Source organism: Lissotriton vulgaris, chromosome 4_1 (genome assembly GCF_964263255.1).
Source record: "Lissotriton vulgaris chromosome 4_1, aLisVul1.2, whole genome shotgun sequence".
In the NCBI taxonomy this organism is placed as follows: Eukaryota; Metazoa; Chordata; class Amphibia; order Caudata; family Salamandridae; genus Lissotriton; species Lissotriton vulgaris.
Genome location: NC_141691.1, coordinates 1,906,640,680 through 1,906,653,941, shown reverse-complemented (window position 1 = coordinate 1,906,653,941; position 13,262 = coordinate 1,906,640,680). Strand labels below are relative to the sequence as shown.

Sequence of the window (13,262 nt, the reverse complement as noted above, 5' to 3'; positions counted from 1 at the left end):
GCTTCCGTAGCAGCCCCTATCCGAAAGGAATGGGTCCCAAACTCGCCCGGGTTCAAGCCCGCAGCGGCAATTGACATCGCAAGCACCCGCTGAAACTGAAATTTCGTCAGTGGGGTGGCGTCCGCGTGTCTCAACAAGGTCCCCCCCCATAATGCCACCCTTCGTGCTAGGTAATCTTCTAAACACTTTACCGGACACATGGCGGACCCGGGAATCCTGCGTATGATTATGCAGTCACCCATCCCGTCTTGATCGGTCTTGGACCTGACAAAGGAGACAGTCATTGCCTCTCCCCTGATCTGAACGTGTTCTTGGCACAAACCCCCTGCCACATCCTGTTTGTTCCTTGCCACCAGTTCGCTTACCCGCATCGCCCCGTGAAATGCTAGCGTAAAAGCGGCTCGGAACAACACCGCCTCAAACTGAGATGAACATGTGGCAGGGAGTGTAGCCAACAACTGGGCCAACCTATCCAAACCTATCGGGCGCCTCTCATCTACTCTGCGACCCTCAAGGCGTTGCCACCCACGCAGCGCTTTCTGTACAACGAAAGACGCTGTTGGGTCCTGGATACTATGAGCCCTGGCAACAAAGGAAATAGCAGCACGATGCCTCTGGGCCGTAGCCACCGATTTCCCAGCCCTACGTAAGGACATCAGAAAATTCACTACCCATTCCTCGTGGCCCCAAAGCCTCTCTCTATCAGTCCCCAAAAAGGCTAAATAGGACCGAAACGCCCCTTCATATGCCTTCCTCGTCCTTGGTGCTAGACTCTCTCCCACGAGGTGACGAAGTTCGGGGCACCGAGAGACCAGAGAGCTTCGGGAAAGGGTGCCGGCTCTGGGTCCGCTGAGGGAAGGAAACCCGAGAAAGCCTGCATATGAAAACGAGACAGTGCATCAGCCGCCTGATTCATTACCCCTGGGACATGTTTTGCTCTGAATAGCACATTCAGTTGCATACACAGTAAAACAATTTCTTTGAGCAGTCTTAAAATCAGTTTACATCGTGCTGCCTGACTATTGATGCACTCGACCACGGTCATATTGTCAGACCAAAATATCACAGAGTGATCTTTGAACCCTTCTGGCCAGGTTCTCAGGGCCACCAAAATGGGGAAAAGTTCCAGGAAAGCAATATTACTTGTCAGACCATTGTCATGCCACCATGTCGGCCACCTTTGTGCCGACCATTTTGTGCCGAAGATGGCACCAAAACCTATGCTACCTGCTGAATCTGTCCATAGCCCCAGCTCTTCAGAGGACACGGCTGGTTTGTTCCAGATGACTCGACCATTAAAGTCCGCCAGAAATGCTAACCAAATACGCACGTCCTGGCGGACCTCAGCCGATAGTCTCGTGCGATGATGGCCCTCCTTTAGGCCGACCATAGCTTGGGCAATTGAACGAGAAAAGGGGCGGGCCATCGGTATAACTCTCAGGGCAAAATTCAACTGTCCCACCAACTGCTGTAATTGATGCAGCGTAACTTTAGATCCATTTAGACACACTTGCAGGGCTGCCCTGAACTTCCACACTTTGTCAGTTGGCAAACGAAAACAACCCTCTCTGGAGTCTAACTCGATCCCCAGAAACTCGAGGCAAGTCGCAGGACCCACCGTCTTACCTGGTGCCAATGGCACACCAAACTGCTTCATTAATACACAAAATTCGGCCAAGGCCCGGCCACATTCGAGATCCCCGGCTGCCCCAAGGAACAGAAAATCATCAAGGTAATGCATTACATGTTGGAAACCCGTCTTCTTTGTGAAGACCCATTGTAGAAAACTACTGAATTTCTCGAAATAGGCACAAGATATAGAGCACCCCATCGGCATACACCTATCCATGTAATAATAACCCTGAAACATGAAACCTAGGAGACGCTGGTCGTCTGGGTGTACCGGGAGCAACCGGAACGCTGACTCGATATCTGACTTCGCCATCAGCGCCCCGGGCCCCAGGCGATTCGAAATGGCTACGGCCTCATCGAAGGATGCGTACCGCACCGAACACACTTCTGGATCTATTGCATCGTTTACAGAAAGACCACGTGGAGCTGACAAATTATGAATCAGTCGGAACTCACCTGGGTCCTTCTTGGGGACCACCCCTAAAGGAGAACAAACAAAATTCTGTACCGGGGGTACACTAAACGGGCCGGCGACCCGACCTCGAGTAACCTCTTTCCGGATCTTATCCTGAACCACGGTCGTATGCTGCAGGACGGAAAGTTGATTTTTACACTTCTCCACACCCTGAAAGTCCCCTACCGGGATGCGGAAACCATACGAAAATCCGTTCCGCAGCACCCCAGCAGAAGTACGATCCGGGTATTCACTGAGCCAGGGAATCATCGCCAAGGTATCAATCGGGGTAGGTAAAGGCGCCCCTCGGACTACGTTAGACCTGTTTGGCGCCTCCTCTCCCCCCGTTATCACCCGTTTTGGCTCTGCACGTGGACTCAGGATGGGACGACCCGCACCCACTACATTCATGTTTAAATTTACACGATCCCTGGGGCCTGGTACATTTACCTCTGTTGAAATTGAAGCAGAACCCCCTTTTTCCTGTATTGCCGGCAGGTCTCGAGTAATCGTCGGTACTCGTACCTGACCGAAAGGGCGTCCCCCCATATTGGCGGGAGGATTCGCCAACATTACTTCCTACCAATGGCATTTTCAACATACCTGTCTCCTTCATTTTATCCCATGTCAAAGAATCATAACAATCCCAGGTTAAGCTTTTATTATGCTCTTTTGCCTTTCTAAAAAGATTATCGTAGCAGAACCAATGGTTACCCTGGTGTGATGTCGAGTACCCCATGATTCGTGACTGATAGGTCGGCAACTCGGAAAGCAACTCGGGCCTACGTTCCCCCAAGATCGACGTAAAAATTCCCCATGCATTGCCCCAATTGCCGATAGTCTCATTTACTTTAAAGGCGGCCATTTTTGCGCGCCAAACACTCGGATGCATAAGATCTTTCTGACCCTTAACATGCTCCACCTCATAATGATCAACAAGCAACGAGAAGATGTTCACATATTCCCCCGCCCAAATCTTCTCCTTAATTGCCAAAGGCACATGTTGACCCAACCTTTCTCTACGAGAGGGTGCTGACTCATCCCTCGCAATCGGCAATGGCCGCTTACCTGCACCGGACGCTGCATCTGCGGTCGCAATCGTCCCTTGTGGCTTGTCAACTACTGCAGCCGGTGCGGACACCTTGGCTGCATCCCGTTTCTCGCGCAATTGCTTCATCAGCGCCTGGGCCTCGGCAGCCGTGGCGCCCTCACTACTGTCGCCCAACCACGCTGCAAGTTGTGCTGCCAGCTCGGGCGGCATATCCTCATTGGACACCGGGGTGACCACCACAGGAATCGGAATCCCCTCCGCCGGTACTGGGGTTGGCGCTTCGAGCGGGGTACAGGGAACCGGGGCGTCTCCCCCAGCTGGTCCCCTCCTTGGCCTCTTGGCTCTTCCTCCTGGAGCTGCTCCAGCCGACGGACGCTCCGGCCCCCCTTCCCCGTCTCTCTCCGCCACCCGCTTCTTCAGCTCAGTCATCTCCTTCATGAGGACCCGAACCATCTGTTCAGTCGTCATTCTCTTCCCGCCTTTCTTGGGCATTTCTCCGACAGAGTATCTGTAAGACAAAAGAAAGATTACAACGCTCAAAATTGGCTCTTCGTTCCGTCTCGAGCTCACGTGCAGCGAGGAGGTGCAGCTTCAGAGCACAGGAACAAGAGGATGCCTTCTGGTCTTGCGTCCCTTTTTATCCGTCTTCAGGGCGGGCGTAAACCCGCCCCTGCCTGCCCCGAGGGCGTGGCCAGCCGCGTCAGTGTCTAGGCCAGCCCACTCTAGGGCGGGAAAGAGCGCGCCCCGGCTACGCCGCTTCGGGCATTCCAGCCGAGACGCGCCTCCCGCCCAAAATGGCTTCCCGGGGGGATCGAGGTACTCTGCCATACGTTCGGGGGGACCGAGTGGTCGCCCCTTTCCATTCTGCCTGGCCTACAGCCTCCTCTTTCCATAGCCATTGGCCCCCCAGTGTGCCATCCTGCCTCGCCTCTGCAGCTCCTGTTTTATGTAACTCTGGTTCCCTACAGCCCTTCTATGTCCCCCTATAGCCCTGCAACACTGGTTGTCCGCACTACCCCTATTGTGATTCTGTATTTCCCCACTCCTGAAAGGCTGCCATTCCATAATTATTTGGTGGGTGGAAAAATCATTTGAAAATCACATTTTATGGGTGAATGACAAAACGAATTTGGGACCCCCTTAAAGCGTTTGCAACAAATTTGGCATGCTCTTGTATCTCCCCCCTAAAATATCTCCAAGCTTGGTGCAGATTGGTTAAAGGGGAGAAAATGTATTAAGGCTGCAAAATTGGGTTTCCACTGGAGCGGAATGTGACACAAATTTACCTCTGTGTACATATATTGTTATGTATTTGCCATCTCTTGAGTCTGAGAAATTACGCCTCCGTTGGATTTGTGGTTTATGATGTAACTAGAACCCCTTGATGCTAATATACAATTTAATTACACCGTTACCCATTATGTACCTCATGATGCATATGTAGATGTGTTTGTGTGTGTGTGGACGTGATCTGTGAACAAGGGCGGACGCCCGAAACGCGTAAGATCTGGTGGCCTTGAACGCAATAAAATCGTTTTAGCCCACAAACGGACGTTGGAGTGGCGTGGCTTTCTTTCTTGGCTGTATGGCGGTAGCTGCTGCGAGGCTTTGAGAGAGAGAGCTGCATCTGCGCATATATATATATATATATATATATATATATATATATATATATATATATATACACACACATGTGGTTGTTTGTGTGTGTGTATATATACACTGGTTACAGAGACGTTATAGTTAGGTTCCGTTTTAACCACATGAAACCATAGAAATTCAGCAGTTCTAGTTATACTTATAGTTATACTTATGTTAAGAAACTATCCCCCACATGCATCAATCTAGGATTTTGCATTTCTTAAATAGCGAAAATTAAGGAATCGCTATTTAGGAAATGCAAAATGCTATGCATCAAGAAATCCTAAAAGTTTTTAGGATTTCTTAATTTTCGGAAATTGCGATTCCTTAATTGCGAAGTGCAATTAAGGGATGGCATTACATTGATTCCTATGGGCCTAGAGGCCCATAGGAATCAATGTAGTCAATTGGAAGGCAGTAGCAAATTGCGAGTGGCACTTAGAAAATTTCATGGGTGCAGGGGGGGGTCCAAAGGACCCCCCCCTGCACCCCTGAAATGCAATTGAAAGTGCATGTTTCACACACACATGTCCTAAGGACATGTGTGTCTGTAACTGGACAGTTTAAAAAATGCATTTTCATGCATTTTTAAACAATTTCGCAAATTACCACGCGGTTGAACCTCGTGGTAATTTGCACTTCCAATTTGAATAATCGCAATTTTTTTTTTAATGATGCATTGCTTTTAAGGAATCGCAAATTTGCAATTCCTTAAAAGCAATCGCATTTTTGGAATTCGGTAAAAATACCGAATTACTCAAAAATGCTTGATGCATCCCAAACACATATTTAGGAAGTGCAAACGGCCGAATTTACCGATTCGCACCGTTTGCACTTCCTAAATAGGTTGATGCATGTGCCCCTATAACTCCTGGCCTAAAGTTACTTAACGGCTCGAGTTATAGTATCTTCAGATAAGTATAACTATAAGTATAGCTATAAATGCTGAATTTCTGTGGTTTTGTGTGTGCAAAATGTCAATCTAACTATAACCTCTCTGTAACCTTTGTTTTTTTCTGTGAATTTCTCTTTTTTTTAACATAACGTAATATGAGTGAATGAATTGAATTAATTAATTAATTTCAATAAATGAATGAATTGAGGCTTTATAGAGTGCCTGGTTACTCCGATGGAGTGATCCCACTCTAAGCAGTAGCCACATATCCGGGTCAGAAAAAGCCAGAAGCAAGTAGGCCCCAATGCTCCTTCTAACTCAAACTCTAACTAAGGGGCCAGGTCTACAGGTTTTTGCGGAAACTTGCCTCAGACTTTTCAACTTTTAGGTTGAGTGGCATTAAGTTCCATAGCTTGGCCGCACGGAGACCAAAGGAGCAACCCCTGAGTCGTGCACAATGTACTCTGGGAATCACTGCCAGAGCTGTTTCCCCAGATCTAAGTACTCTGGAAGGGGTGTACGCATTGATCAAGGGGAAGAGATAACTGATACCCCTCTGATTCATTATCGTGTCCGTAAAACACACAGCTTTATATGAGATTCTGTATTTAAAAGGAAGCCAGTGAAGTTCAGCCAAACAGGAGCTAATGGTGGTCTATTTCAGAATTCTTAATAGTTTCTGGGCTGGTGCATTTTGTACTCGTGGAAGCATTGCCAGTCTGCCTTTAGAAATCCCTCAGTACAGCACATTGCAGTAGTCAAATCGAGACACCAGCAAGGCCTGTGTTACTGCTTTTTCTGTTGAGTCCAGTATTAGCCTTGAAAACCTCCTAACATTCTCACCACCCCGAAACAGGTGCCCAATGTGGCCCTGATCTGACTTTCAAATGATAGCTGCGCGTCAAAGAGGATACCTAGATTTTTCACTTTAAGTTTTGGAATAGGGGTGGGGCCGAGATCAGCAGGTCACCACGTCATGGACCCGATAGAGGGCTGTTTCCCAACCACCAGCACTTCTGTTTTATCTGTATTTAAGTTCAGGCAGCTGGCCTGCATCCATGTCACTAGGTCAGCGAGACATGATTTAAAATTTGCTGCAGCCCTGTCGTCATCATTAGCTAGTATGATAACTAGCTGAGTGTTATCAGCATATGACTCCATTCTCACTCTATGGCCCTTGATAACATCAGCCAGTGGGCGGAGATATAAGTTAAAAAGAGTAGGGCTAAGTGCTGATCCCTGGGGTACTCCCCACTGTAAAGGGATAGTGTCAGAGGTATTTCACTTCTGAATTACCTGGAAAGAGCGCTTATGGAGAAAATCTGTAATCCAGTCAGAAGCTCTACAATTTGTGCCCTGTTTCCACCATCGTTCCAGTAGCACTGTGTGCCAGACTGTATTACACACCGTGCTAAGATCCAGCATGATGGGAGCCCCAGTTTTCCCTGTGTTGGCCACCCGACCTAGTATCTCTGAGGCCAGAAGCAAGGCAGATTCCGTACTATACTCTGGCCTGAAACCCGACTGAGTCTCATGAAGGAGATTGTTCTCTGTGATGAACTCCATCAGTTGAGATTTGACATGATTTTCAGCCAGTTTTGCCAGGAAAGGAAGCAGAGAGATAGGATGAAAATTCCCTGGTTTAGAAGAGTCACGAGATGGGTTTTTGAGGAGAGGAATCAGCATTGTGTGTTTGCACTCAGCCGGAAGTAGGCCAGCTTCAAACGACATATTAAGCACGGAACATAATCTGGGAGCAAGTGCCGTTATCCCGTTTCAAAATGGATGGAGGCACAGTGTCTAGTAGTAAGCCAGATTTGTTTTTTGCCGCTAGGGAGAATAGATTTTCGGCTGAGATGCTCTCAATCTTGAAATATCCAACTGGGAAGGGAACGGAATTCCTAATTGAAGAAAGGAGGCAGTGATTCTTAGCAGTTTCAGGAACAGAAGCATATATCGATGAGATTTTACCAGAGAAGAAGTGGGCAATCTCATTACAACTGCGCATAGTAGGTGCCCTGACTGCAAATACCGTGTCCAGGGATGTAAAGATTTAACAATTCTAAAGTTCTCTCGGGGAGCATTCTAAGCCTCATCACTCTTTTGTGTGTCAAATACAGTCTGAGCCACCCTAAGCTTCTTACGGTATTCCTTTAGCTCAAACAGGTAAGTCCCTTTGTCTAGGAAACAGTAGTTCTTCCGCCAATTTTGTTATAGATGCCTGCATAATTTTTTTGTTTGTGAGAGGTCCACTGTGAACAATCCTGCCGAAGGTCTGGAACAAGAGAAATTTCACATTTTTCGAAGCGCTATCAGATCTAATGCTTCCTCTAGCCATGCCGAGACTTGCAGGTTAGCGGCCTGTGGGCAGTTTTCTAGGCATGGAGGACAGCTGCTCAGGGTAGATAGGAAAGCCTCCTGAGTAACCTTAATCCAATTCCGAGTTTTGATGGATTGGGCCTGTAATGGTTTCGGTGGGGGATGGGTGTCCAGAATCTGAACAGGGATGATATAATGATCGGACCAAGCAATAGGAATCGGGGAAGCAACTTTCACAAAAGCAGGATTAGCAAAAATGGGGTCAGGAATGTGCCCCTGAGTATGTGTGGGTTCCTGTACCAACTGTTGGAGCTGAAACGATGTGAAGTCCTCCATTAGGTCTAAACTAGTGAGTGAGGTTGGATCATCAAAATGTAGGTTAAGGTCTCCAAAAATTAGGAGATTCGAATGTTGCAAAGCAAAAGCCGGAGTAGTATCAAGTAAGGTCAAAGTCAGGGAAACAGCAGCTCCTGAAGGCCTATAAATCAGCAGGCCATTGAGAGAAGAGTGACCTGTGATAGTTAGGGAAAAAAGGCTCATTTGGAGCCGCTGATCTGGACTTCCGATAAATTTCAGTGCAGCTGTTGTTTGTATATCACCGCCAGCCCATCTTCCCTCCCCTGAGGTCTATCTAACCTAGTGATTGCATAGCCCGTAGGAATGGCATCTACAATGTCCAGAGAGATCTGAGCATGAAGCCATGTTTCCACCAGGGAGAGAGCAGTCATCTGGCTAGCCACTATGAGGTCGTCAATTTCAAATCTATCCTTGGGAAGGGAGCTACAATTTAGTAGGAAATGTTGGGCAGTCTTCAAGCCACACAAAGTTCTTGAAAGACTCGGGCATAGCACAAAGGAACACCCAGAGCATGTACTTTAACCCATATCAAACTTTACTGAGTGCTGACAGGCAGTAGAGGCTCCTGGAGGGGGTGCTACTGGGCAGTGATGCAGGGCGGGGGAGGGGCAGGGTGGGGGTTAGTAAACTCCGGATTATGGGCACACGAAGATAAGTATACAAAAAAATTAATAAAACAAATTTTGTTGCGTGCGCTGCATCGCCAAATGGAATGCAGCGCGCGCAATGAAATTATTTTTATTTATTTATTTGTATACTTACCTCCGTTTGGCGGTAATCTGGAGTTTACTACCCTCCACCCTGCCCCTCCCCGACCTGCGTCACAGCCCGGCAGCACCCCCTCCAGGAGCCGCTACTGCTGACAGGTGGTATTATACTCATAGTTCAGGGAGTGTAACTCGTCTGATGACAATTGCATCAAACCTGGGCTAAAAGAGGCAGGGTGTCTGGCCCCTGGCGCCATCCAGCTGCAGATGGGCTTGCCATTGGTGCACCAGCGACACGCCGGCTGCGCGCGTCTACTGTGCGGATATATAATTACCACATGTTTAATACAACCACCGCTGCGCACAGCCTTTGGCTGTGCTCAGTTAGGTGGGCCGCAGGGCCTTTGGACCCCAAAAATAATTTGCTAATTCTTTAACTAGGAGGGATCCTTCACAGGGCCCTACATGTCCCATATGAAGTTAGGATGCCTCTATCCAGGTCCCCTATTTTATTTTTCACTTTTCTTTCCTGCCGTGCTCCCCCCACAGCCCCCACCCCCTCCCGCCCGCCCCCCGCCAGTCTGACCAAGAAGGAAATTGGTGGCCGCAACTTTCCTTTCAGGTTGAGGCCAGCCTATCAGTTAGGAAACTTTATTTATGTTTGGTATACAAACCCAACTTAAACTACTCAAACAATAGAAATTCTAAAGTTATAGTTATCTCTGCAATTCAGGATTTCTGCACCACTCACACACTTATTTATATCTTATTTGCGCCAAATACACCTTGAATAAAACTACAGTAACAAATTCAAGTTATATTTATCTGTTAAATTTATCATTTACATAGCACTTTCCAACTATAAGACATACTTATAACTCCCGTTTATACCCACGCACCACCTTTACATTATTATCACTTGCGCACCTCCTTACACAGTCTTGTCACCTCCCTTGCCACGCTACATCTATACTACTATAATAAAGGAAGAACTTTCAGCCTTTGAGGCGGGTAAACTCGGGAACCACAGCGCCAATCCACACACCCGATACACCATTGGAATCGTCAGGGTGTGTAGATGGTTATAGGCTATATAAATTTAAAAAAAAAAGCGTTATTTAAAAAATTTACAGTAAAAAAAATAGTAGTCCCTCCGAAGTAGCGCCGGCCGCGACGTGCGTGCTCACGTCAGGAGCGCGGGGAGGAGCGGCGTCCAGGAGCACAACGAGGAGCGGCGGACATGGCGCGGGGGAGGAGCAGTGACGTGAGGAGCAGCGGACAGGCCAGCGGCAGTGTGAGCAGCGGACAGGCGGGAGGAGCGGCGGCTGAGGTAAGGGGACCCATGTTGGGGCAGGCAGGGGACGGGCTGGGCGGGGGCCCGGGCTGCAGGAGAAAAGAGAATGATCCCGTGATTTTATGGTGCAACAGCAATCATTAACACACCTCTAGGCCAAAAAGATTAGCTATGATGTAAGCTTTCCCAGCCAATGTACACTCTGTAGAACGGATTGGTCAGCTGTACACCTCTGCAAAGAAGAACAGACATATTTAAAGCACTATATCAGCAGCGGACAGTTGGGAGGAGCGGCGGCTAAGGTAAGGGGAGCCATGTGGGGGCAGGCGGGGGTCGGGCCTGACGGGGGCCCGGGCTGCTGGACAATGTCGGGGCGGGCGGGGGTCGGGGAAGCCTGTTGCTCCCGGACAAGGTCGGGACAGGCTGCTAGTTATCTATAATTCGCCACTGTACCAGCATTGTGTTCTGGCAAATAATATAATTTCAGATTTCATATGTGATTTAATTAATGCAACTTGGCCATCACACTGAGCACTACCCTCAGCTGTGACGTTATTTTCCTCTTTTAAACATTATTTGAAGCCAATTTTTCAGATATTCATGCAGCGTAGAGACAAGTAATTAAACTCACCCTTTTTCTTATACAGAAGCTGTGGTTTCTGAGATAGTACAACATTGCAGTTTTCAGGGATTGCATTAGTAGAGTTATCACAGACATAGGCCTGTGAGTAGAGGGTACACGTGAAGTACAGATTGGAAGTGTCCGTCAGGTCTGCCAATTGGCAAACACCCGCTTCATCCGCACAGCCTACAAAGAAGAACAACAGTTGTACACAGTTAGGCAATGTTGATGGCTGTGTGCGCAAAATGTCAGTTTAATTTCATCCACAAAAAACACAAAAGAACTCCAATTTGCTTTTCTATGTATATGAAAAAAGCCATCCCCAAAAAATATAATACATATATTTTCTAACTGAAGGTTGTTCTATTTCTACTACTTCAAAAGAAATCCCAACATCATTTGTGTATCCACACCTGGAAAATCTGGGTGTTGGAACTCCAGTGCACTTATAATTGAGCTGGGTGAAACTCTACCCTGAAATTCTGCCCGTTCAACCTGTAACCAGGTCCATAGCAGAGCACGCCTCCTTATAGTGTTTGCCCATCTAGCGCTCAGTTATATCCCGTCATATGGTAATACGACATCTACATTTGGGGGTCATAATCCTACCCACTACTGGGATCACCTTTCCTGTAGTCTTAACTTACACAGGTGTCCCTTTTCACAGAGGGCTATTCTGGTTATTTCCTATCCCTATTGGTTTTACATCGATCTGAGGAGATCTTTTATTGTACCTTTTATGAAATCGCTACATTTTAATCAATGTAGGACTGCGTTTTTGTACTTACAACTACTTTCTGATGTGTTTACATGTGTGGTGCTAGCAAGGTTTCTTACGCTTGTATTAACTAGAAGAAAATCATGTTTTGCTGTTTGTTAAATTAGGATTCTTTTTTTAAATAATATTACTGTTTTTGGATCTTATAATATACTGCTGAGATGTGCACTTTTATGATACACCATGTGAATCGAATAAAGATTAATTTGATTACCTTGTCTCTAAGAGACCTATCAATAAAGGTGTAAGTGTGAGCAAGTAAAACCTCTGCTCATGCCTCCCTACCACATTATTAAAAACAAAGAAGGTTGAATGACGGACTCTTCATGTTTAGCTGTTTACATTATTTATGAGAACAATGTGTCAAAGCAGATCAGGACATAAGGTCTCTGTTAATCTTACAGTGCAACACTACCCCTATTCTAGTCAAATCCTGTATAGAGTCTGGTGCTGGCCATTCAACGGTTGCCAGCGGAGACCGTGGTTTCACCATATTAGAGAGCCCGTGTGACCTGGTGTGCCTTCAGAGGCCTACACCTCAACCAGGTCTAAGGTGATAGCTATTCAGTATCCTTTTACAAGCTTTCACAACACACAAATCTGAGCTAATCCCAGAGGATAGCCAAAGTCTCCAAAATATATTTGTAGCATGTAATAGCTCAAAACTTCACCTTGCGATAGGAGGTGAGAGAATTACGATTAAAAAAAAGCAAAATACAAAATAGTTAACAGATAAAGATTTTAATTTAAAGACATAGGGCTATAAAAAATAGCAAACATGTATGAAATAGATATTACTAAAAGATCGTTGGTGGGGATTGAAGCAACCACGAGAAAAATATATTCAACCATTTTTGGGATAAGATGCTCTAATAAGGGGTTTATTGTAGGGGGCTCATTAAAATCTATGTTAATTAGCAATAGATTGAAAGTTCTTCTAAGGCCTGATCATGATGATGTTGCAAAACGCAGGTCACATTTAATGTGACTGATTTAGTAAGCAGTTGCGTTGTCAAATGCACATTCACAGAAGGTCACACAACTTCTTGCCTTAATATTATGTTTGAGGTACAAGGCATTTTGTAAACCCTAGTGAAAGCTGCAAATCCCAGAATGGAGTCCTGGAAAGAACAGCAAACCTCCATCCCTACATTAACATCTCCTGCATGTCATAATTATTTTGCTTTAAAACATCAGCAGGCATTACATTGGAGGGTAGTAAGTAGTGGTGCCATGGACAATTGTCTTCTTCCCAAGGCCCCACATACACCATTGAAGGTGGAAATTGCCCTGCATCTTACACTTTGCAATGGGTTACCACCGATTGTCTGGAGATGGTAACCTATCAGGGATTTGTTACTGCAATTATGGTTACAAACCTTTGATGCATATCATTGTGACTCTAAGTGAGTAAGGAGTGCATTTTTTCATGCCCCCTCATCTTTGTCATTCAGAACAAGCCTCAAAGTACCTTTATCACATTGTTATCTCTGCTTTTATGGTCACCAAGTC

General features: G+C 46.6%; 1 protein-coding gene across 1 annotated transcript in view; it reads right to left on the bottom strand.

Annotated features, from left to right (window-relative positions):
• Positions 1-13,262, bottom strand: part of TG (thyroglobulin) — a 711,260-nt gene that overhangs the window by 409,609 nt on the left and 288,389 nt on the right. Inside the window, exon 31 of the mRNA XM_086966244.1 lies at positions 10,982-11,158. Coding sequence (XP_086822370.1) covers positions 10,982-11,158 — 177 coding nt within the window. The remainder of the gene's footprint in view (positions 1-10,981; positions 11,159-13,262) is intronic.